General features: G+C 52.8%; 2 protein-coding genes across 2 annotated transcripts in view; both read left to right on the top strand.

The window, feature by feature from the left end:
- Positions 1-25,629, top strand: part of LOC135877330 (zinc finger protein 208-like) — a 295,762-nt gene that overhangs the window by 147,493 nt on the left and 122,640 nt on the right. The gene's annotated exons all lie outside the window — the stretch shown is intronic.
- On the top strand, positions 397-25,616 carry FBRS (fibrosin). Its single transcript, XM_065402766.1, has 18 exons — positions 397-744; positions 2,064-2,249; positions 2,598-2,633; positions 2,752-2,781; positions 3,031-3,079; positions 4,828-5,227; positions 5,456-5,691; positions 6,064-6,257; positions 6,409-6,453; positions 13,526-13,618; positions 13,897-13,965; positions 14,050-14,079; positions 14,339-14,410; positions 23,089-23,221; positions 23,524-23,607; positions 23,770-23,847; positions 24,401-24,620; positions 24,971-25,616. The coding sequence occupies exons 1-18, from the start codon at positions 397-399 to the stop codon at positions 25,614-25,616; spliced, it is 2,949 nt and encodes a 982-aa protein (XP_065258838.1).

Raw genomic sequence — 25,629 nt, 5'->3', positions numbered from 1 at the left:
CCGGTCTTGGAGTTTATGTCAAGGGACATTAAACCTCTATTATTTGAAAGGCCTGCCTTAAAGGGGAGGACGCACAGAGCAGCCGCTGTGGCGTTCTGAAGGGGAGGCCCCCCAAAGAAACTGCCACAGGGAGTTCGTGTTGGGGGGCCCTAAATCGGATTTCAAAGGGGAAGATTGCCAGCGTGTGTCAAAATCCCCCTTAAAGGGGAGGTTGCCGGCAAGTGTTTAAAGGGGAGGACGAAGACACACCCACTCCACTTCCTGGAGGAGCACCTCCCCCCTCCGGTTCTCCACCAATCAGCGCCCAGAGGAGAGGACCCAGTTCAGAACAGCTGCCATGCAGCAGGCTGGAGAGGGGTGAAGGGCGTCGCAGGAAGAGGCTTGGCCGGGGGCAGCATGGAAGCAGCGGCAGCTCCTGCCCCCTGCTGGAGCGGGGGAAGTGGCAGGGCCCGGAGGCTGCGTCGCTGCTCGCGGCGGGACCGCGAGAGCCGCCGGAGCCAACGTCGGGGGGGACGCCCAGGGGAGCCCGCCCACCGGGGCATCCTCTCCTCCTCCTCAGACTCAGAGAGCGAAGGTCCCGCCCCGCCGGCCCCTGTGGCGCCCGGTAAGCCCCGGCGCCGGCCCTTGCGCCGGAGGACGAGGCCATCAGGCTCCTCCTGCAGCCATGAGGAGGAGGAGGAGGAGGAAGAGGATCTGATTGACGGCTTCGCCATTGCTAGTTTCATCAGTCTGGAGGCACTGGAGGTGAGGGGCTGAGAATCGTTCTCAGCCACAGGCACTATAGGGCACAGGAGACACATAGCAGAGCCCATTCCAGGCGAAGCACAGTGGTGTGCGACACACGTACACCACACCCAAAACAGACAATTATAGGCAGCCCAGCCCGGATAGGGTGGATTGATGGGGTTATGTTTCTGGAGTACTTGGCATATAGCCGTGGAGATGGGGCCATGTCTCAGTGCTGGGGGTTCCCGGGGGCTGGAATATAGTGAGGGACGTAGTTAGGTGCCTGAGGTTCCTGTCAGCTGAGATATAGTTGGGGAGACAGGGATATGTCTTGGGGATGGAGGGTTCCGGGGGCTGGGATATAGTGGAGCGGGGGTGGGGGCCAGGACAGGGCTGCATCTTGATGCTAGGGGATGGGATATAGCATGACGGAGGGGCTGTGTCGCAGTGCCAGGGGATGGGATATAGCTGGGGGGGACGGGGATGCCTGTGCGTTGGAACCGGGGGTTCCTAGCACTGGATATAGTGGGAGAGATGGGGCTATCTCTCAATGGCAGGGGTTCCCGAGGGCTGGGATATAGCGGGGGGGGAAACGGGGCCATGACTTTTGTCTGGGATGCTGGGCGCTGTGTCCAGGAAGGTTGCTCTCCTTTGGGAAGCGGCGCTGTGTCAGGCCGCAAGTAAGGCTGTGTCTACACTGCCAAAACTTCACTCGTTCAGGGGTGTGAAAAAACACACCCCTGAGCGACAAAAGTTTGAGCGCTGAAAAGCGCCGTATAGACACCTTGTTCGAGGTGGTTATTTTTTATCCCCAGGAGAGCTCTCCCCTGGCGATAAAGCTTGACTACGTTGCCCACGGCACAGCGCGGCCGCGCTGTAACGTGGGCAGTGTAGACATGCCGTAAGACATTTTCCGGTTAAGATGTGAAGCAGGGAATCCAGGTTTCAGCAATGCAGGGTGGGGAGCTCTCCAGTCTCAGTGTGTTCCTGTTCTGCGGTGACTCATGCTCGCTCCTCTTGTCAGACTGGACTGATTAGGAATCAAGGCGTGTACCCCAGAGTAAAGGTTGAACTCCACTAGGGCAATTGTAACCTGTCACGTCCCGCCCCCAAGGTGGCTGCTTCTCAGCACCAGGCAAGGGATCCCTATGTAAACAGCCCCTGTGCCCTACCCAAGAGGTGGCCATATCTCAGCGCTGGGCAAGGGATCCCAGTATAAGCAGCTCCACCCCAGAGGTGGCTGCGTCTGAGCGCTAGGTGAAGGAACTCATTAGGGGTGGCTGGGCAGGTGTCATCTGTCCTCAAGGAGCTGCTTCACCATCTCCCCCTCCCCACAGAAGGACACGACACTGAGGACCCCCGAGCGGCTGGAGCATCGGCTGAAGCACTCGGGGAAGCGGAAGCGGGACGAGGGGAGCGGCTCAGAGGAGGAGGAGGGCCGTGATGAGAGCTCAGAGAAGGGGTGTGGGCGGCATGCGGGGGAGCGGGCGCTGAGGAGACGCAGCAAGAGGAGGAGGAAAGAGGTGAGTGGAGAGAGGGGTGTGGGATTGGGCAGGGAGAACTGGGGGGCTGGATGACATGGGGCTGCAAGGGAGGGTGGGGAGCTGGGCAGGGGGATGGCAGGGTATTGCAGGGGTGGGTGGGTGCTGTGAAAGGGGGACGGGATGCTGGAAGAGTAGGGGCTGGGTTGCGGAAAAGGCTGGGGGTGCACGGGAGGGTGCGGGGAGACGGAGCATGGGGGTGCAAGGGAGGGTGGGGGCTGGATGAGGACTTCGGGATGCAGGCCGGGGGGTGTTCATGACATGGCAGGGGCATCCCAACTCTGCTCAGCAGGGGGCGGTGCTGCCAATCGTACCCCTTCTTTCCCACAGGCCTCCCTCCGCTCCTACTTGGAAACAGGATACATAGTAAGTGGCTCCCTCGCGCTCCGCCTCTTCCCCCTTTGTCTGGCCCACGGCACCCCCTAGGGGCAGGCTCGGGCAGCTCGCCCTCCGCTCATCCCACCTTTGTCTTTCTCCCTTGCAGTGCGACATGGAGAGTGACCCAGGGGAGCAGGTGAGAGGCCCTGAACCCCACCACTCCTCCTGCCCTCTCCTCCCATCCCCACCCCCTGAACTCCACCAGCCCACCCCTCCTGCCCCCACATCCCTGAATCCCCCCTCCCCCGGGCAGGCGTGTTTGGGAGGGGAGCCCTCCTGGGGAGCTCAGAGAATCAAGGACGGGGGGGGGGCACCTGGCGTGTATTTGGCAGCAGGGGGCTCCCCACAGCCAGCAATAACATGAGTTCATTTCTCTCCCTATCAGGCCTCCAATGATGACCTGGATCAATCGTTCACTGTTTCAACCAACAAAGGTGGGTGCTAAAGGAAAAAAGCGCCCCTTACCGAGCGCCCCCACCCTGCTCGCTGCAGCACAGCGCCCCCTGTGACATTACCCCGGGTACAATCCGGACTGTTGAACAACTGTGTCCCCTTCATTCCCTAGCCTGCGGTGCCTTTTGCACTGCTTTGCTGTGAGAACAGCCACTCCTGGTCCTACTCACTCATAGCCCCTAGCCTGCAGAATCGTTCCCAGCTAAATGACAGGAGGGCTCTGGCCAGCCACTCATGAATTACATACAGGGCGACACCAGCAAATTCCCAGTCCCAGCCTTGTCCGCCAGAAATGGACGTCTTGTACTGCCCAGTTCCCAGCTGGGCAATACAAGCTCACAGAAAGTCAGTCGTTTCATCAATGGAAAATTATATGCATATAATTTTTTCTCAAGTGGAGGTTCCCAAATGCTTCAATCCAAACACACTGGCTTAGATAAAACAATAAAACAAGTTTCTTAAAACAATAAAACAAGTTTCGTATCTACAGAAAGAAAGATTTTAAGTGATTACAAGTAATGAGGCATCAAAGTCAGAATTGGTTACAAAGAAAATAAAAATCAAAAAGGCAAACTAATACCTAACATAAGAATGGCCGTACTGGGTCAGACCAAAGGTCCATCTAGCCCAGTATCCTGTCTTCTGACAGTGGCCAATGCCAGGTGCCCCAGAGAGAGTGAACAGAACAGGTAATCATCAAGTGATCCATCCCATCACCCATTCCCAGCTTCTGGCACACAGAGGCTAGGGACACCATCCCTGCCCATCCTGGCTAATCGCCATTGATGGACCTATCCTCTATGAATATATCTAGTTCTTTTTTGAACCCCATTGTAGTCTTGGCCTTCACAACATCCTCTGTCAAGGAGTTCCACAGGTTGACTCTGTGGTGTGTGAAAAAATACTTCCTTTTACGAGGAAGTACCTACCTTAACAAGCTAAGAGAACTTAAAGCAAAAATGTTTTTCTCACCATAAGCTTACAGCAGTCTGGCTGGATTGCTTCAGCCAGGATTTCCCCCCAGTTCAGTGATGCTGCCTTTGTCATTCCAACTTCACTGCTGCTGTGAGTAGAGATATGGAGAAAGAGATGATTTGGAGGCCACTGTTTCTCATACCCTTTTTTCCTCTTTGAGGATTATCTCCAGCTGGGGTTCAGGCGACAGGCAGTCCATTTACACGGAACCCCCCAACTGTGGCTTTGTCAATATGTAAAGTTCTCGCTCACACCCTTCTTCCTGCCAAAGAATGGCCGCTTATCTAGGTGGTAGTATATGATGGTTCATTGGTTACCTGGCCGGGACGACAGTGTGTCTTTTTGTCTCTGAAGAACTGTTTTGGGCCTGCTTTTCTAAACTTGGAACACGTTACAACAATGTGATACAGTAGAATCTTATAACTTCACATACATTGTTGCCACACATATTTTACCAGGACAAAAATGTTCAGCAGATTGAGTTTTCAAATACCACCTCACAAGGCATACATTTGTACACAATTTATCATAGTCTATTGAAAAGTGTGAACATGGGGTACAGCCTGTCACACACCCCTAGCACTGACTGCTGGGGAGAGTGCCTCCTACTGAGCCCCCCCACCCTGCTCATTGCATGGCAGCACCCACCCACCCCACCCCCAGCGCTGCATTGGGGCATCAGGGCAGCACTGGCAGCCGGGGAGTGCCCCCTAGTGCTGGGTGGTCTCTCACTGGGTGCTGTCTCTCTCCCCAGCCTCGGGCCCAGTTGGTGCCGTGAACGGGAGCTGTGCAGCCAAACTCTCTGTGATCCCCAAGGTCTCAGGGCTGGAGCGGAGCCAGGAGCGGAGCCACGAGGCCGACGGGGACCCCCTGCTAGTGCCTTTCCTGCCCAAGGACCCCCTTTCTCAGGCAGCCCTAGCCCTCCCTGTGGCCCCGGCCCGGCCCCCTACTCCTCCAGCCCCGCCGCCCTCCCGGACACCCAACCCGGCTGCTGCCCGCACCACGCCCCAGCCCCGGGGCCAGCCGCCAGCGCCGCAGGGGGGCCAGGCACCCCACGGCCTGCCCCAGCCCACTGTGCATGGGAAGGGAGCGCCCTTCGCCAGCCCCACGCCGCCGGGGCCCTATGGAGCAGGGCTGGACCTCAGCATCGCCGGGTGAGTGAGCTAGGGCGTGCATTCCTGCCTCGTTCTGTCCCCCTTCGTTCTGTCGCCTTTCCCCCCCTTCTTTTCTTGCTCTCTCTCAATCGCGTGTCCCCCCCCCTCCCCCGTTCCTTTCCGTGTTCCGTACCCCCTCATCTTCCCCCCACTTACTCTCCTCTCGTTCGGTCTCACTCGTTCTCTCCCCTGGGCTGATTTTCTCTCTTCCTCTCTTGTCTTCTGCAGGTGCAGCCGGAGCAGCGCACACGCCAAGCCCCTGCTGCCCCCGTGCTCCTCCTCCTCGCAGCTTCCTCCCCGCCCCTCCACCCCCTCGCTGGCCCTGCCCCCCCACGTCTTCCCTTCCACCCTGCGCCCCCCCACCCACCATCACCCACCCCTCTTCCCCCCCTCTCCGGGCCTGCCCCCACCACCCCCTCTGCTCCAGGTCGCCGGGCACCCGGCCGCAGCCGCAGCCTTAACCGGTGAGTTGGGAGGGAGGCACTGGGGGTGGGGGGGTGTATGGCAGGGCTGGCTGGGAGGGGCTGGTGGGGGCAGTCCCATCTCTTCTGGGAAGGGGTTGGCGGAGGGGGGAGGGGAACATCTTTCAAGGTGAGGCTGGCAGAAGATGGTTCCCATATCTCCAGGGGAGAGGGGCCGGCAAGGGGCCGGCAAGGGGATCCCATCTCTCTGGGAGGGTGCGGAGGTGGCTGGTGGTTGTGGAAGGGGTTTCATTTCTCAGGAAGAGGTGGTGGGGGGTGGTCCCATCTCTCTGGGGGGTTGAGAGGGAGGGGCTACAAGGGGGTCCCATCTCCCCCAGATAACTCCACCCCCTGCTCTCTCCTCTCCCTGCTCAGAACAAGAGCTGATCCGGCAGGGCCTGAGCTCACGGTTCCTGACGGCACAGGGCGGGGCCGACATGGGGGCAGCCGCCATCCGCCCGCTGGCCTTCCAGTTCCACCAGCACAACCACCAGCACCAGCACACCCACCAGCACACGCACCAGCACTTCACCCCCTTCCCGCCGGGCATGATGCCCGCCCCCGCCATGGTGAGTGACCCTTCGGGGGCGTCAGCTCCGGTCCGACCCCAGGGCAGGAAACTCTGCCTCAGGGGGAGCGGGGAAAGGGACACAGGCCCTTTCCCCTCTAGAGAGCACTGGTGTGTTGGGTTCCCCTTATATCCCACTTTTTCTTTTCCAGTTTGAGAAATACCCAGGCAAGATTGATGGGCTTCTGAGGCATAATGTGAGTGCGGCGTTTGCAGCCACTACCCTGTGCCAAGGGTTCCCAAGGGCTGGGATATTTGGGGGGGGGGGGCAGGGCTGTGTCTAGGTGCCAGGGCTCCTGGGGGCTGGGATATTGCGGGGGGCAGGGCTGTGTCTAGGTGCTGGGGCTCCTGGGGGCTGGGATATTTGGGGGGGGGCAGGACTGTGTCTAGGTACCGGGGCTCCTGGGAGCTGGGATATGGGTGGGGGCAGGGCTGTGTCTAGGTGCCGGGGCTCCTGGGGGCTGGGGATATTGCAGGAGGACAGGGCTGTGTCTAGATGCTAGGACTCTTGGGGGCTGGTATATTGGGGGGGGGGTGGGGGAGAGTGGGAGGGCAGGGCTGTGTCTAGGTGCCGGGGCTCCTGGGCGCTGGGATATTGCGGGGTGGGACGGGGTCATGTCTCAATCCCAGGGGTGGTTCTTTGAGCAGTGTCCCTATGGTTGCTGCACTGTAGGTGCGCTTGTGCCCCCTGCGCCTTTGGTCGGAGATTTCTCATAGCAGTGTCTGGTCCGCTCGTGCCCCGTGCTGCTGTTCTATAGCACTGCGTGAGCGAACCACCCTCAGTTCCTTCTCAGCTGGAGACCGAACTCTGGCAGTGGTTCCCGTTGAGATTACCTCAACTGTGTCCTGCTTTGTTATTGTAGTAGTTAGTTTGTAGTGTTTAACATTAGTGTAATTAGTTCACAAGTGGTAGTAGTAGCTTTAGCTTCCTAGTTATGAAAAATAATTAATATTTGTTTAAAAAATCTGTTACATTTAGATAGATATTAGTTAGTAGATAAGGTAGTTCCTGTTCACTGGGAGGTTATGCCCGGTTCTCCCGGTGTCAAATGTTGTCTGTTGTGACGGGCACTCCTCAGTGCATTTGTTGCCTCGGGGAATCACACACTGCCCGAAAGTGTAAATTCTGTCTGGCATTGACATCTAGAGCCAGAAAAATCTGGGAGATCAAACTTCGGCTCCTGATGATGGAGAGCTCACTACGCCTGGCTTCTGACCCAGGCCAAGGGACTCCTCCTGTACACCAGTCTCCAGGAAAATATGCTACCTCCACTGTCTCTCAACTGCTCTCATCGATGGCATCTAGGAGGAAGATGCAAGACTCCTCTCATAAGCCTTCCAAAGGTCGTGCCCTGAGTTTACCAGGTAGAATTTATCTCAAAAAAGCCAAGGTCGTTAGTATCTTCAGCTACTTCAGCACTATCTGTTCTCCAATCTGGTACCTGTGAGGCTGCTGGTTCCTCAGGTTCCGAGGGCACCACTAGACCAAAAGATGGCAAAGCCTCAGGCCCAGCGAGATCGTTGGTACCGTTAGCAGACCAGAGCAGCAAGAAAAGCTCTTCCTCTGCGTCCTTGGTACCAAAGCAGCCTATCGTTAACAATTTTCCAGGGCTTTGAGCACCACCCATCACAAAGATGGGCAACCTTCATCGCCTGCCCTCTCTAGGAGACCTGATCCTCAAGAAGAAATTTTTGAGGAGCAAGAAACTAAAGCCAGTGAAGAGGTCTCTCCTCAACTCTTGATGAAGCAGTCATGCCTCCTCCTCCATCCTTGGTGGATGATTTTAAGCAGTTCAGGATCTGGTCAAGAGAATTGCCAACTCCTTGCAGATCTCTCTCTCCAGGAGGTTAAAGAACCTCATCATAAGCTGCTTGGTGTCCTTCATTCACCCTCATCTGCCCACATAGCCTTGCCTGTCAACAACGCCCTTCTGGACCCCGCAGCGATCATCAGGCACTATTCTGTCTACATGTGAGAGAACGGATAAGAAATATTACGTTCCAGCAAAAGACTTGTTTTTTTCTCATCCCTCTCCTACTTCTTTGGTGGTCGACGCAGTTAACGAATATGGAGGGCAGCACTGTGCTAAATCCACATCCCATGAAAGATGATAAACGTTTAGCCCTTGTTGGTAGAAGATCTTATTCGTCAGCCTCCTTACAACTTAAAATAACCAACTATCAGGTGTTAATGGTGAAATATAATCTCTAGGGCCTTACCAAATTCACGGCCATGAAAAATGCTTCACGGACCAGGAAATCTGGTCTCTTGTGTGCTTTTACCCTATACTATACAGATTTCACGGGGCAGACCAGCGTTTCTCAAATTGGGGGTCCTGACTCAAAAGGGAGTTGCAGGGGGGTTGCAAGGTTATTTTAGGGGGATCGGGGTACTGCCACCCTTACTTCTGCGCTGCCTTCAGAGTTGGGTGGCCGGAGAGCAGTGGCTGTTGGCTAGGTGCCCATCTCTGAAGGCAGCGCTCCGCCAGCAGCAGCACAGAAATAAGGGTGGCAATACCTACCACATCATTCTTGTGCTACTGCCTTCAGAGCTGGGCGGCCAGAGAGTGGCGGCTGCTGACTGAGGGCCCAGCTCTGAAGGCAGCAGCGCAGAAATAAGGGTGGCAATACCATACCATGCCATCCTTACTCCGTACTGCTGCTGGCGGCGGCTCTGCCTTCAGACCTGGGCTCTGCCTTCAGAGCTGGGCTCTCGGCCAGCAGCCGCCGCTCTCCAGCTGCCCAGCTCTGAAGGCAGCGCCGGTGCCAGCAGCAGCGCAGAAGTAAGGGTAGCAGTACCGCAACCCCCACTACAATAACCTTGTGACCCCCCTGCCACAACTCCTTTTTGGGTCAGTACCTCTACAATTACAGCACTGTGAAATTTCAGATTTAAAGAACTGAAATAATGAAATTTACGATTTTTAAAATCCTATGACCGTGAAATTGACCAAAATGGGCTGTGAATTTGGTAGGGCCTAATAATCATATAAATTACACCAAACTGAACTCTTTTGTTGACCGCGTACTGGCGGAGCATAGAGAGCAATTCCAGGCCATTATTGTGGAGGGCCAGCTACTTGCCAGAACACCACTACAAGCCTCTCTCAACACTGTCGATATTGCTGCCCATTCGATCTCTGCAGCAGTAGTTCTGAGAAGGGCTTCCTGGCTCCAGCTCTGGATTTCTGAAAGAGGAGCAGAATACGGTGGAAGACCTTCCTTTTGATGGGTGTAAACTGTTTGCAGACGGGGCAGATGAATCTCTGAGCACATTAAAGGACTCTAGGGCTACTTTGTGTTCTCTTGGGAACTATACATCTGCCTACAAGAGATGGTTTAGTAAGTCCCAGACAGCTCCGAGATCCCAGACAGCTCAATTCCTGATCTCCCAGAGGCTGTGTGAACCATAGCAGAAGACACCCAAATTCCAGAGAAGGAAACCATCCAACTCTCAGCCTTCCACCTCTGCACAGCAATTCTGATGGGCTAGTTGAGATTTCTGAATTACCACCCTCATCCTTACCAATTCCACCAGTTCCACTGCCTTCCTCCCTTTGGCGACGACCTTTACCTCTTCAGGCACGTTTGAGAGTTGATCCCTACAGTCAGATGGGTTTTGGAGATCATCTCCACAGGGTACGCCATCCCCTCCACATCTTTTCCACTGACCAACCCCCCTCTCCGTCCCTTTTCAGGGACCCCTCTCACGGGAGCTTGCTCTGTCAGGAAATAGCCTCTCTCCTACACTCGGGTGTTACAGAACCAGTTCCCATGCAGCACAGAGGAAAGGGGTTTTAGTCCAGGCACTTCCTAATACCAAAAAAGAATGGCCCTGGGAGACCCATCCTAGATTTGAGGCTACTCAACACTTAGGTGAAGGCACAAACATTCAAAATGGTGACACTTGCAGTGTTAATTCTGTCACTAGATCCAGGGGATTGGTTTTCAGCCCTTGACCTTCAGGATGTGCCTTTCCACATTGCGATCCAGCCATCTCACAATGGACATTTTATTGTCAGCCAGGACCACAGTCAGTACCAGGTGCTCCCTTTCAGCCTGTCATCTGCCCCGAGGGTCTTTTTGAAAGTCATCTCAGTAATAGCAGCACAGCTCCGCAGGAAAGGTATTTTAGGGTTCCCTTACCTGTATGATTGGCCGCTGAAGGGTCGCTCCCTGGAACTGACTTCATGGGCCACTTCCGAAGCCATAGATCTCTTCCTCAACTTGGGCCTACAACTGAACATTCAAAAATCTCCTTTTGACCCCTGTGCACAGCTTAGCGTTCATAGGAGCGCATCTTGATTCAGTAACAGCAGGAGCCGACCTTCTTCTGCGCAGGTGTGTGGCCCTTTCCAACAGAGCCAATACAATCCAGCTCAGCACCCAGACTTCGGTCAAGAACTGTCTTCAGTTGTTGGGGCACATGGCAGCTAGTCGACCACTCAAGACTCCGATTGCACTGCCTTCAAGGGTGGCTCAGGAGTGTTTAGTCACCAAACAGACACAGTTTAAATATGCTTCTTTCCATACCCGCTTGCATAAAACAGTCCATCAATTGTTGGAAAGACCATCACGGCGTGTGCACAGGACTCCCATTTGTACGTCTCTTCCCAACGCTCGTCATAATGACTGATGCCGCCATGCGAGGGTGGGGAGAGCACCTGGATGCTCACATGGCCCAAGGCAAGTGAACGTCACAAGAGCCCCTGCTACACATCAACCTCCTGGAACTCCGAGTGGTCAGATACGCCTTTCTCCAGTTTCTACCACTAATCGTGGCAAGTACATAAAGGTTGTGACGGACAACATGTCATGCATATTTTACATCAACTGGCAAGGAGACGCAAGATCCCCCTCCCTCTGCACTGAGGCTGTCAAGCTCTGGAATTGGTGCATATACAATCAGAGCGTCATCACAACAGCCCGTCTTCCAGGGGCTCAGAATGTGACAATGGATACTCTCAGCAGGCACTTCTTCCAAGACCACGAGTGAGAAATAGATTCCAGCATATTACACTACATATTCCGGTAATGGGGCACCTCCCAGATAGGTCCCAAACTGGAGAAGGATGCTCGATTAGCGGATTGAGATTTCCGATCCACCGCAGCAATAAACAAGAGATGTGCCTAGTTTTGCTCCAGAGGCGGACTGGGTCACCGACTCCTGTGAGATGCCTTCATTGGTCGTCAGATCTACTGCATGTATTCCCACTGACTCCTCTAATAGCCAAAGTTCTGCTCAAAATAAAAAAGGACAGAGCCAGAGTCATCCGAATAGTTTTGATCGGGCCCAGACAAACATGGTTTCTTTACCTAATACAGCGGTTCATTTGCTCACCGATTGCTCTCCACATTGCTCCTCACCTGCTCTCCCAGGAAGGGTTGGAAGATCCTTCACCCCAGCCTTGGAGTGCTTCGTCTTAAAGCCCGGTTGTTCCGTGGTTCATGGGATTAGAGACAGCCTGCTCAGAGGAGGTAAAAAGAGTAGTTACGCAGCAGAAAACAGTCTACTCGCTACACATACTCTCAAATGGACAAGATTTATCTGTTCGTGTGACCTCCGACATATTCCACCGACCTCATCGCTGCCAGATATACTGGACTATATCCTAACTCTAAAAATGTCGGGGCTATTGCTGAGTTCCATTAGAGCCATCCCGGCTTTCCATTCTCCAATAGAGGGTTATTCTGTTCTTGCCCACCCGACAATATTGAGGTTCCTCAGGCGGCTCAGAAATCAGAATCGGTCAGTCAAGTGTCGTAATCTGGTTCTTAAATGCCTTACAAGATCACAGTTTAAACTGAGCTGCCTGCTCCATTTATCAGTGAAAACAACATTCCAGGTAGCCATCCTGTCGGCACGACTGGTTGAGGAAACGGGGGACATGCCACAAAGGCCCCTTTTCACAGAATTTTTTAAGGAGGTGGTCACATTATGACCCCACCTTGAATTTTTACCTAAACTTTCCTCTGAGTTCCATATTAACCAACCCATTTACCTGCCGATCTTCCACCCCAAACCTTACCTAGATAAACAAGAAGCATTGTTGCACACCCTGGACATTGGGAGAGCCCTGGCCTCCTCTCTGGATAGGACTAACCCCTTCAGAAAGACCCACAAATTGTGTGTCTCACTCGCAGCTAGATCAAAAGGGCCTGCAATCTCTAATCAAAGACTTGCCAAGTGGATATCTGACTGCATTAATTCTTGGTACAAATCTTGTAATATTCAGGCACCTCCAGACATACGACCTCACTCTATGAGGTCCATTTCCACCTCTACGATATTTCTCAAAAACATGCCCATGATTGAAATACGTAAGGCTGCTGTTTGGGCTTCTATATGCACGTTCGCTGAACGCTAGTCAGTAACTCCCGATGCTACTTCTGATGCTGTGTTTTCTGTACTTTCTTCCGTACTGGACTTGACTCGGAAGGCCCCTCTCCATCCCCCCCGACCTTAGAGGGAATTGCTTGGTAGTCCCCCGGAGCGGTGCACCTGCAGGGACACTACTCAACGAAGAAGAGACGGTTACTCGCCCTGTGCAGTAACTGTGGTTCTTCGAGATGTGTGTCCCTATGCGCGCACCACTCCCCACCCTCCTTCCCCTCCGCTTCAGAGTTCTCGGCTATGGGGCTTCATGGTAGAGACGGAGCTGAGGGCGGTTCGCCCGCGCAGTGCTATATGACGACGGCCCAGGGCAGTGCCATGAGAACTCTCCAGTCAAAGGCATGGGGGCGCAACCACACCTAGAGTGCAGCACCCGGAGGGCACATCTCGAAGAACCACAGTTACTGCCCAGGGTGAGCAACCATTGCTTCCTGGGGGCTGGCTATAGCGGTGGGGAACGGGGCTGCGTCTCGGTGCTGGGAGTTCCCAGTGGCTAGGCTGTGGGCTGTGTCTCAGTGCCAGGGGGTCTCGGCGGCTGGGATATAGCCAGAGGACGGGACTGTTTCTCAGTGCTGGGGCTTCCAGGTGCTGAGGCGTAGCGGTGGGGGGCCAGGGCTGTGTCTTGGGGCTGGGGGTTCCTGGGGATTGGGATATAACCAGGAGGATGGGGACATGATTCAGTGCTGGGGGTTCCCAGGTGCTGGAATACAGTGGTGGGGAGGCTGGGCTATGTTGTAGTGCTCGGTGTTCCCGGGGGTTGAGGTCTGAGGTCCCAGGGTGCTGCTTATTCCCCAGGGACTAGGAGACCCCTGCAGTGATGGCACTTCCCTTTCCACTCAGTGAGCTCTCCATGCGCTCTCTCTCTCTCTTCCTAGTTCTATGCCACGTTCCCTCCCGTGTCTGGGATCCAACCTGTCCTGCCCCCTGCTGTTTCCTTTGGCTCCCTGCAGGGGGCTTTTCAGCCTAAGGTGAGTGGGGGAAGTAGACCTTGTCCATTCCCAACTCTGGGAAGGGAGTGGGGCCTAGAGGGTTAAAGCTGGTGGGGGACGGGGGTAGCGGCTGGGAGCTAGGGCTCATGGGTTCTATCCCCTGCTCTGGCAGGCGAGTGGGATCTCATGGCTTAGAGTGGGGGGCGCTGGGAGTCTAGCCAATTGTGGGGGAGGGAGGACTCTATCCTGGTTTTGTCTCTGGCTGTGGTAGGGGGATTTGTTTGTTGTAGCCTCCTGACCCCCTGTTCTCTCCCCAGAGCACTAACCCAGAGCTGCCATCGCGGCTGGGAGCTGTCGCCCCCTCTTTGTCCCAGAAAGGGGGTCAGGTGAGCAGGGCAGTGGGCTGTTTGCATGGTGTGGGATGTGGGCACGGATCCCTCTCTAACCGCCCGCTCTCTGTCTTTTTGTAGCTCACAGACCATTTCAGACCCTCCCTGAGGGTAAGTAACCACGTGTACCAATCCTGTAACTTCGCTTGTTGCAGCAGGGGATGCTGTGAGAAATGGGTCATGGGGGGGAATAGGCTAGTGCGTGCCCAGCAGGGGGCGCTGGGAGGAACGGGTCACGGGGCAGGGGAATAGCCCATCTTGTGCCCAGCAGGGGGCGCTGTGAGGAATGGGTCACAAAGGGGGAATAGCCCAGGCGGGGGCACTGCCCTGGTGTGTCCCAGGAGCTGATGCTTTCCCATCTTTCTTGTAGAAGCCTGGCAAATGGTGCTCCATGCACGTCCGCGTGGCCTACATGATCCTGCGGCACCAGGAGAAGATGAAGGTAGAGTCGTGGTGGTGCCCTTTCTAGGCCCCAGTGGGCACTGCAGGGGACAGCACATCCTGACCAGTAGCGCCCCCTGCAGTACCGGTGCTGGGCGAGAGCACAGCTGGGATCCTGCACTCATAGTCTGGGAGCATAATGTAGTAAAAACTCATTCTGGGGGCACCTTAGCCATAGAAAGGCAAGAGAGGTGTCAGCTGAGACTTAAATATCTCCAGAATTATAAATTCAGTGGCTTTACCCTCTGCGGCATGGCAGGGGGCACTTGTTGCCCCCGGCCCCAGATCTAGATCCTCCAGTTGGTGGGAATTTTGATACTGTGTCATCAGAAATGAGTCCAGTTGAGTATCATTCAAAAGCCCTTTCTCCCTCGAACACAACAGTACCAAACGTAACAAACCCAGAACATTTAAATGGATCCTGTCAAACTAACCAAATATCTTTTTTTTTTTTTTGAATGAGATTACAAGTTTGATTGATAAAGGTAACAGGTTTTTTTTAACTGTACTTTAACCGGGGATGCGTTTATTACATTAAAAAAACCTGGTTCTTTGGTAATCCTAGGGAAGTTAGCCTTGACATGTAGAACTGAAAACATGTTTTCATCTAAGTCATCATCGAGGTCCTCTCCATCTAGGCACGTTGTCACACTGATCTTTGTCCATGCTGCACTCGCACGTCTCTGTACAAGGCAGTCTGCTGGCCAGACATTAGCAGGGTGATGAGTATCTGGGCTTTGCATGTGAGCGTTTGATTAGCTAAGGATGAATTCAGGAGCACACGGTATTTTACACACAACTGGTGTGGTCAGGCCATCTGTGCCTGATAGGAGGAGGGTAGTTTTGGATGCACGTGATCATCTTGGAGCCGTTCCATTGCTTGATGATTTGCCCTTCTGGTAGCAGGTCTAAATGCACCCCTTGTCGGTGGCAATTTATGTCCATTGGTCTGCTTCTCGGAAAACATCAACACTGGAACTCTGCAAGTGTTGTAATGTTGATCTTCAAATGGTAAACTCGGCATATGAACACCTCCAGTGCACTTATGACATAAGAACGGCCATACTGGGTCAGACCAATAGTTCACCTAGCCCAGTAGCCTGTCTTCCAACAGTGGCCAATGCCAGGTGCTTCAAAGAGAATGACCAGAACAGGTAATCGTCACGTGATCCATCCCTTGTTGTCCAGTCCCAGCATCTGGCAGTCAGAGGCTTGGGGACACTCAGAACATGGGATTGCATCCTTGACTGTCATGGCTAATAGCCATTGATGGACCTATCCTCCATGAACGCATCTAATTAAATTCTTTTTTAAATCCATTTATAGTTTTTGCCTTCACAACATCCCCTGGCAACGCGCTCCGCACGTTGACTGCATTGTGCGAAGTGCTTCCTTTTGTTTGTGTTAAACCTGCTGCCTGTTCATTTCATTGGGTGACCCCTGGTTCTTGTGTTATGTGCAGGGGGAAAAAACACTTTCTCCACACCATTCCTGATTTTATAGACTTCTCTTATACCCCCCCCCCCCCCTTAGACGTCTCTTTTCCAAGTTAAATAGTCCCCGTCTTTTAACTCTCCTCCTGTGGAAGCTGTTCCATACCCTTAATCATTTTTGTTGCACTTCTCTGTACCTTTTCCAATTCTAATGTGTCTTTTTTTGAGATGGGGTGACCAGAACTGCATGCAGTATTCAAGGTGTGGACGTACCATGGATATATATAGCGGCATTATGGTATTTAGTGTGTTATCATCTATCCCTTTCCTAATGGTTCCTAAAATTCTGTTCGCTTTTTTGACTGCCACTGTATATTGAGTGGATATTTTCAGAGAACTATCCACAATGACTCCAAGATCTCTTTCTTGAATGGTTATAGCTAGTTTAGACCCCATTATTTTATATGTATAGTTGGGATTCTGTTTTCCAATGTGCATTACTTTGCATTTATCAACATTGAATTTCAACTGTCATTTTGTCACCCAGTCACCCAAGTTTTGTGAGATCCTTTGTATGTCTTTGCAGTCTGCTTTGGACTTAACTATCTTGAGTAATTTTGAATCATCTGCAAATTTTGCCACCTCACTGTTTATCCCTTTTTCCAGATCATTTCTGAATATGTTGAACAGCACTGATCCCAGTACAGATCCCTGGGGGACACCACTATTTACCTGTCTCCATTCTGAAAACTGACCATTTATTCCTACCCTTTGTTTCCTGTCTTTTAACCAGTTACTAATCCATAAGAGAACCTTCCCTCTTATCCCGTGACCGCTTAGTTTGCTTAAGAACCTTTGGTGTGGAACCTTGTCGAAGGTTTTCTAAAAGTCTAAGTACACTATATGCACTGGATCACCCTTGTCCACATGCTTATTGACCCTTCAAAGAATTCTAGTAGATTGGTGAGGCACAATTTCCCTTTACAAAAGCCATGTTGACTCTTCCCCAACAAATCGTGTTGATCCATGTGTCTGATAATTCTGTTTTTTACTATAGTTTCAAACTATTTGCCCGGTATTGAAGTTAAGCTTACCAGCCTGTAATTGCCAGCATTGGCTCAGGAGCCTTTTTTAAAAATTGGCGTCACATTAGCTATCCTCCAGTCATCTGGTACAGAAACTGATTTAAATGATAGGTTACAAACTACAGTTAGTAGTTCTGCAATTTCATATTTGAGTTCCTTCAGAACTCTTGGATGCATACCATCTGGTCCTGGTGACTTCTTATTGTTTAACTTATCAATTTGTTTCCAAACCTCCTCTATTGACCCCTTAATCTGGGACAGTTCTTAAGATTTGTCGCCTAAAAAGAATGGCTCAAGTGTGTGGATCTCCCTCATATCTTCTGCAATGAAAACCAATGCAAAGAATGAATTTAGCTTCTCCTCAATGGCCTTGTCTTCCTTGAGTGCTCCTTTAGCACCTTGATCCTCCAGTGGCCCCACTTTTAGCAGGCTTCCTGCTTCTGATGTACTTAAAAAATATTTTGCTGTTAGTTTTGTGTCTTTTGCTAGTTGCTCTTCAAATTTTTTTTTGACCTGCCTAATTATATTTTTACACTTTATTTGCCAGATTTTGTTCCTTTTTATTTTCCTCATTTGACCTCCAACTTTTAAAGAATGCCTTTTTGCTTCTAGATACTTTTTTTACTCTGTTTAGCTGTGGTGGCATTTTTTGGGTCCTCTTAACTATTCTTTTTAATTTGGGGTATACATTTAATTTCAGCCTCTATTGTGTTTTTAAAATGTTTCCCTGCAGCTTGCAGGCATTTTACTCTTGTGACTGTTCTTTTTAATTTCAGTTTAACTAACTTACTCATTTTTGTGTAGTTCCTCTTCCTGAATTTAAATACCACTGTGGTGGGTTTCTTTGGTATTCCTCTTTTCTCCCCCCTCTCTCCCCCAGGATGTCAAATTTAATTATATTATGGTCACTATTACTGAGTGGTTCAGTTATATTCACTTCTTGGACCAGATCCTGTGCTCCACATAGGACCGAATCAAGAATTGTCTCTCCCTTGTGGGTTCCAGGACTAGGTGCTCCAAGAAGCAGTCATTAATGGTGTCTAGAAGCGGTATTTCTGCATCCCATCTGAGGTGAATGTACCCAGTCAATATGGGGATAGTTGAAATCCGCCATATTATTGAGTTTTCTATTTTAATAGCCTTTTTAATCTCCCTGAGCATTTTACAGTCACCATCCTGGTCTGGTGGTCGGTAGTATATCCCTACTGCTATACTTTTATTACTCAAGCATGGAATTTCTGTTCATAGAGATTCTATAGTACAATTTATTTCATTTAAGATTTTCACTATATTTGACTCTGTGCTTTCTTTCACATATAGTGCCACTCTCCCACAGCACGACCTATTCTCTCATTCCAATATATTTTGCACACTGGAATTACCTTGTCCCATTGATTGTCATTGTTCCACCAAGTTTCTGTGGTGCCTATAATATCAATATTCTCATTTAATACAAGGCACTCAAGTTCACCCATTTTAGTATTTAGACTTCTACCATTTGTATACAAGTACTTATAAAATGTTTCACCTTTTAGTTGTCTGCCTTCATGTGATGTACTTGAATGGGACTTCTTTTCATCTGACTGTTTCTCTTCTGTTCCTACCTGTACTTTATCAACTTCTATCCTCTCCTCTTTACTAGAATATAGAGAATCCCGGTTAATAGATCCTCCCTATGGGATGTCTCTGTCCAAACCGTGTGCTCCTTTGCACCTGTCGGCTTTTTCTCCAGCCTTAGTTTAAAAACCTCATCGGTGACTGTCACAGCTGTTTCGAGCACCTTTGGACAAGGAGAGAGGTGAATCAAATGCCTTCCAGTAAGATAATTTGGTCTTCCCAGTCAACCTTCCAGTAGTGTCACATCTTGAAAGGGCATGGAAACCTGCCAGTGGATAGCATTTAATGGTCCGAGTGATAGGAACACATCTCTGAGGGATGTACAGCGATTCTGTTCTCCAGAAGCAGGCACAAAAACAGAACCTAGGACATCTGTGTCTTGTGCAAAACTCTGGAGTTTAGTAGCACCTCTTTCTCTGTGGCTTTGATGGCAGGGGAGATCATTTTAGTCTCAGCCACCTCATGGGAACCACGAAGAAACTCCACTGAACAGTGCAAAGTAGCAGCTTTATTACACCATGCAACGATGAAATTCTTCCATCAGTTCTTTGCATGCTGCAGCGTTGTCCCTGCAATGGACGCCGTTAACTCCTCCTTTGTGCAAGTATGAGACAGTAGCTTCTTCAGTGTGAAATTGGAGATGTTTGTGGACAGGGGCAGTATCTCCTTTCTGGTAATATTGCTAATTGATTTCCCCGCATAGGTGTCAAACATGAGCTGGAGTTTCTCATAGGTCCAGTATTTTCTCTGTAGCCTCATAATGAAATGTTCAGCCAAATCTTGGCAGGTGTTACCAGGTTCTGGTTTGTCAAGAGCTTGTACCTCAGCCATACCATCTCTGATTGCTTTGCTAAATGGCCTCTGCTGGCGTAAGGCACCAGTCACGTTGTCAGTAGGTGCTGGCTTAGGAAGCCCATGTGAGATGTGCATTAGTTTGCTTCTTGCCTGGTACATACGCATTGTTCTGTCGCGTTCAAACATAGATTGTGGTACCACAAAGAACTCGTACGTTCCCAAAGTCTCATGTAGATCAACATCATGCTGCGATCTGGATACAGCCAGGAGATGAGCAGACCATGACCTGTCTGGTTAGCCTTTCACTCTGACTTCCTTCTTTGCGTTTGAGCACAGCTTTAGTCTACTGTTCTTGATTGGAGCCTATAGATTGACACGGTCTTGGATAAGTGTTTGGGTGCTGAAGGCTTCATGCACGTCATGGCCCAAAGTATCCATTCGACCGACACCTTTAGCTATCTCACGCTATTAATGAGCTCCAGACCGTTCTATGCAAATGGATTGCCAATGCAAGTAAGCTCATCATGTAGCTTTACAATTACCCCTTCTTGGCATTTAACAACACCTAACGAATCTAGACGATGCTTGGCTACTTCTGGGGAAAGTCATCCCAGCCATGCTTAATGTGCGAAATTCGATGGAGTCCTGTCGTTGTGAGAGAAACCAGGAAAGGATGCTGTTCTGCCCCCCGATCCTCCAGTGACTTTCAATGCTCTGTGTTCATGTTCTAGGTCTTCGTCTGAACCAAGTGCACAGAAAGGAACTGGCGACCTTTTAACAACCCAAATTCCTTTTCTAAATTCCTCCCGTATTTTCTACATCTCTTATTTCAGCAAGGAACCAGGCAACCATCGCAGAATATTTCAATACTTTAGATGTATTCAAGTAGGCGGGGCCTGATGAAAGTCATTGTAGGGTACTTAAGGAACTAGCTGAAGCAATCTTAGACCATTAGCAATTATCTCTGAGAACTCCTAGAGGAAGGGTGATCTCCCAGAAGACTGGAGAAGGGCAGCCACAGTACCGATCTTTAAAAAGGGGAACAAAGAGGACCCGGAGAATTATAGACCAATCAGCTTAACTTCAATACCTGGAAAGATACTGGAACAAATAATTAAACAATCAGTTTGTAAGCACCTGGAGGATAATAGGGTTATAAGGACTAGCCAGCTTGGGTTTATCAAGAACAAATAATGGCAGACCAAATGAATTTCCTTCAAGATGTGATATATCTTGATTTTAGTACGGCTTTTAATATAGTCCACCAGACATTCTCATACGCAAACTAGGGTAATGGGGTCTAGATTAAATTACCATAAGGTGGAAGGATTGTAGTCCAAGAGTAGTTCTCAATGGTTTGCTGGCAAACTGGGAGGGTGTATTTAGTGGTGTCCTACAGGAGTCAGTCCTGGGTCCGATACTAGTCAATATTTTCATTAATGACTTGGATAATGGAGTGGAGAGTATGCTTATAAATTTTGCAGATGTCACCAAGCTGGAAGGGGTTGAAAGAACTTTGGAGGACAGGATTAGAATTCAACACAACACTGACAAATTAGAGAATTTTGTCTGAATTCAACAAGATGAAATTTAATAAAGATGAGTGCAAAGTACTTCACTTAGGAAGGAAAAATCAAAGGCACAATATGGGGAATAACTGGGTGGTTGCACTGCTGAAAAGGATCTGAGGGTTAGAGTGGATCACAAATTGAATGAGTCAAGAATGTGATGCAGCTGTGAAAAAGGCGAATGTTGTTCTGGGGTGTATTAACAGGAGTGTCATATCGAAGACAATTCTCCCACTCTACTCTGCACTGGTGAGGCCGCAGCTGGAGTACGGTGTCTAGTTCTGAGTGCCATGCTTTAGGAAAGATGTGGACAAATTGGAGAGAGTCCAGAGTAGAGCAACAAAAATGATTTAAAAGTTTTAAAACACCTGACCTAGGAGGAAAAGTTAAAAAAAAACCGGGCATGTTAGTCTTGAGTAAAAAGTCAACTGAGAAGGGGACTTGCTAACAATCTTCAAATATGGTAAGGGCTGTTATAAAAAGGACTATGACCAGTTGTTCTCCATGTCCACTAAAGGTAGGACAAGAAGCAACGGGCTTAAATTGCAGCCAGGGCAATGTAGGTTAGATAGTAGGAAAAACTTTCTAACTCGAAGGGTAATGAAGCTCTGGACCGGGCTTCTGAGGGAGGTTGTGGAATCCCCGGCACTGGAGGTTTTATAAAAGTGGTTAGACAAACCACTGTCTGGGATGGTCCAGGGTTACTCGGTCAAGGGCACCAGAACCTTGGTAGAAGTGGGCGGCAGGCGGGGCAGGCGACGCATAACTGTGGCTAGCAGGGGGTACAGTTGAAAGGTTCGGGGGGGGGGGCATGTGACCACCCCACATGTTGCTTCTTCCTCCATTCCTTGACTCACTTCAGTGGGCAGTCTCCAAAGCAGGCAGCAGCCCAGGCACTCCAGCAGCAGGGAAGGAGAAGCAGCCCCATGGAGGGGTCGGAGCGGGGGGCTCAGCAGGCCGCCCTGCTGCTTCCTAGGGGGACACAGAGAGAGCAGCTGCCAAGAGGAGCGCTGCCTCCTCGCTGCTGGGCATCCCAAGAAATCGGGGGGGGGTCCACGTAACCCCGTGTGTCGTCCCCTCCCTCCCCGCGGGGACATGTCGCTTCTGGAAGGCCAAAGTGGATTCCTGTGCCCCTTCTCCCCTAATCCTTGCACTCCCCTCCTGCACCCCCTGCCCTCCAGGCACTTGGTGCAGCTGGTCTTCTACCTCCAGCAGCTGCACGGAGCTCACCAGGAACCAGCCACATAGCCCATCCCCCTGCCTTTCCCACCAGCTGCCGTCCAGCACCTGCAGTACCATGGTCCATGCGCCCGCCGCAAAACACAGCCCCTGCTGGTGCTGCTCCACGCTTGCCCGAGGCTTGCAGTTTGTGGATGGAGCCCAGTGACTTGTGGCTGGATGTCTTCACCACCACCCCATAACACCTCTTTTGGCATCCTAATCCAAGCTGATAACAGTGATGATCTACACCAATGAACCACTTCTCTTTTGCCGCTGACGCCAAATCAGCTGGAAGCTCTCTCCTTCCCTTTCTTGTAACCTTAGAAATATGAATCCGGTCTCGTGTTCTGAGCATTAACTACTACCACGGTATTGTCAGGCAAGGGCCCCAGTTTCACTGTGGGAGGGCTGCATGTTCACATCCCTGGGTTAAAGGAGAATTAAAAGACCCTTTTGGGTTTTCAATATTTTTCTCTAATCCAAAACTACATAATTGTTCGCGGTTTGGCCCGTTGTGTGCAGGGAGAAAGGGCTTTGGAATGATACCCGATTCGACCCATTGCTGATGACGTATAATCCAAACTTCCAGTAACCAGAGGACCTAGAGCTGGGGGGGGACTGAGAGTCCCTTGCAGAGGCTGACACCAGTGAAATGAGGATTCTGTAGATTTTTTTTTTTTTTTTTTTACGAATCGGATGACCCCTCCCTCACCTTTCTGCTGTTAACTTTCCCCAGAATTACACGTGCTCCCAGACTGTCAGCTCTGGCCCAGGGTTCCCAGAACTCCAGGAGGGCCCGTTCCCTAGCACCGAGGCATGTGAGACTGGGGGCTGACGCCATATGGAGCCCTGGGGAGTAACCATTGGGGGTGACCCTGCCTGGGTGGGGGGGGCTAGAAGGGCCCTGTGAGATGTAGTTAGGTTCCCCCTTTGCTGACCTCCTTTCTCCCCTCTCCCCAGCTGATGCAGGGTGATCCCCACAAGCTGGATTTCCGGAACGACTTGATCACCTGCCTTCCTGGCACAGGGACCTTTGGAAGCCTCGCTCATGGCCAAGAGCTCACGCGCCCAGCCACGCTTTTTACCCCCGCAGGTCAGCGCCTTCCTGGCCCCATGATCCTGCAGCCACTGCCCCCCTCCCAGCCCTGGGTACCCAGGTTATTGGAAAAACTGGGCATAAGCGTGCCATGGGAGTTGGAGGCCTATCTGGGGGAGGGGGTGCTGGGCTGGTGGGGGATGTGGGGAGATCGGAGCCGATTGGGGGAGGGAAGAGACAGGCCACCCAGGGGCTGTGGGGGGTTGGGGCTCAGTCTGGGGGAGGGAGGGAGGGAGATGGGCTAGCCAGTAGGGATGACCTCCTCTCAACCAATCTAATGCTCTTTCTGTCCTCCACAGGCGCCGTCCAGGCAAGCTCTGGTGCCTCCTTTGGGCCTCCCAGCGCGCCACATAGCTCTTTCCTGGGCCCCAGCGCACACATTGGTAAGAGTTGGGGGCAGGGTACAGGGCACCAGGACTAGGCATGGAGTCAGGGGCTGCACATGAGGCACGTGGGCTGTGCAGTGCGCACCAGGGATGGGGCACCAGGGCCCTGGGGGGCATCGCTGCGCCCATTCACCCCTCCCTTTCCTCCTTGCCTTTCAGATCCCTTCAGCCGCCCCACCAGCTTCCCCATGGCACTCTCCAACGGGGCCTTCGGGGGCCTGGGGAACCCCGCCTTCAGTGAGTAGAGGGGGCGGAGCCACAGGCGTGAGGGTGGACTCCGGTGTGGGAAGGAGGGAGGGCTGTTCTAGGCCCCATGTGGGGTGACCCTGGGGGCCGAAGCCCACCTGGGAGGGAGCAGGACCTGCATGGTGAGAGGCTGGGCGGAGCCGTGAGGGAAAAGTTGTGGAGGCGTGTGAGCTCTGGGGAGTGAGACCCCCATGTGAGAGGAGGTGGGGCCTCAGTGAGCCCTGGGGAAGGGGTTGTGTCCAAGAGGGACAGCCCTGAAGCAGGGCCTGTGCTGGACCAGGCAGGCGAGCCCCAGGGATTTCTGGGGGGGAAGAGGAGCGGGGCCTGCACCTGGGGGGTGGGACCTGTTCTCGGAACCTCTGTAGGCTAATCCCCCATGGGATAAGGCAGGGCCTGGATAGGGAAGGGACATGGGGGCAGGGCCTCTCTTGGCAGAGGTGGAGCTTTTGTAGGGAGAGCCCTGGGGACGGAGCCTACTGTGGGAGCGGCGGAGCATGTGTATGGCGCTCTAGGTCATGCTCTGCTCTCTGTGTTCCCATCCCAGACTCCAGCTCCATGTTCGGGCAGAAGGACAGCCCCGGGGCCCAGGCCTACGGCAGCCCCCACGACCCATGGAACCGGCTGCACCGCACGCCCCCCTCCTTCCCCACTGCCCCCGCCTGGCCCAAAGGGGGTGCCGGTGATGCAGCTGAGCGCGGGCCGGCCCAGCACGACAAGGAGCCGGACAAGCGGGAGGTGCCTGCCATAAAGGACGAGAAGGACAGGTATGAGGTGGGGGCAGGCCGGCTGGGGGTGCAGGGGTCAATGCAAGAGGGCAGGGGATGAGGGTTGCAGGGCTGGCTGAGGGTTTTGGGGGGTCAGGGTGGGATCTGGGCAGTGAGGTCCAGGTGCAGGGGCGGGACTGATTCTGGGGAAGGGGGGACGGGCTGGCAGATTGTGGGGGGATCAGGGCTGATGCGGGGGTGGGGGAGGAAGGGGATGGAATGGTTGGGGATTGAGGAGGGGGGATGGCTGAGGAATGTGGGGGGATCGGGGACTGATGAGGAGGGGGATAAGTTGGGGATTGTGCGGGCCTCAGCCCAGTTCGTGGCACTAACCCCCACTTCTGTTCTAGGGACACCCTCTTCTCCAGGCCCCCCCCTCGTGCCTCGCCGGCGCCCCTCCCCACTAAGCACCCCGCCTCCCTGGGGCTGGAAGACGGCCCCATGCGGGCACACAGCGAGCCAGGCCGGGAGCAGCGTTACGGCAGCCCAGTGGGGGGCCGAGCCTCACGCTCACCCTACCCTGACCCTGTCCTCAAGAAGGAAGTGAAGGTGAAGGAGGAGCCGGAGCTGGGTGTCCTGGAGGGGGCACTACGGGCGGGCGGGCCCTTTCCCGGGGCTCTGCATGTCCCCCACTCGCTGGGGCCACTGGCCGTCTTCGAGCGGCCACCGTACCTGGTGGCTGGGCCGGCCCCTGGATCCCCCTATGCCACCCTCGAGGCCTGGCGGGAGCCCTACGCCCTGCCCCGCTACCTGGAGCGTGAGCTGCCCGAGGACTACGAGCGCGCCCGGCTCTATGGGCTGGGGCCGCACCCCCCGGGGCTGCTGACCTACCCCCGCCATGCCGCGCTGCTGGCCAAAGCCCCACCCCCAGAGGGGTTGCTTGGTGCCCCTCCGCCCCTCATCCCTGCCGTGCCCGGCGCCCGGCCCAGTTCCCCCCGCCGTGCCCCGGACCTCAGAGAGCTCACCACCGCCTACAAGGACCGGGACTCCAGATAATGATGCCCGTGGG

This window comes from Emys orbicularis, chromosome 4, assembly GCF_028017835.1.
Source record: "Emys orbicularis isolate rEmyOrb1 chromosome 4, rEmyOrb1.hap1, whole genome shotgun sequence".
Classification (NCBI taxonomy): domain Eukaryota; kingdom Metazoa; phylum Chordata; order Testudines; family Emydidae; genus Emys; species Emys orbicularis.
The sequence above is the reverse complement of the archived record's forward strand: the minus strand, read 5'-3'. Positions and strand labels throughout refer to the sequence as shown.

Bases quoted from the DNA above. Each gene is read 5' to 3' on its own strand.
- FBRS (XM_065402766.1), top strand. From the start codon at position 397: ATGGAAGCAGCGGCAGCTCCTGCCCCCTGCTGGAGCGGGGGAAGTGGC. The intron at 23,608-23,769 runs GTAAGAGTTGGG...CTTGCCTTTCAG, and splicing joins GGGCCCCAGCGCACACATTG to ATCCCTTCAGCCGCCCCACC. The intron at 23,848-24,400 runs GTGAGTAGAGGG...TTCCCATCCCAG, and splicing joins CCTGGGGAACCCCGCCTTCA to ACTCCAGCTCCATGTTCGGG.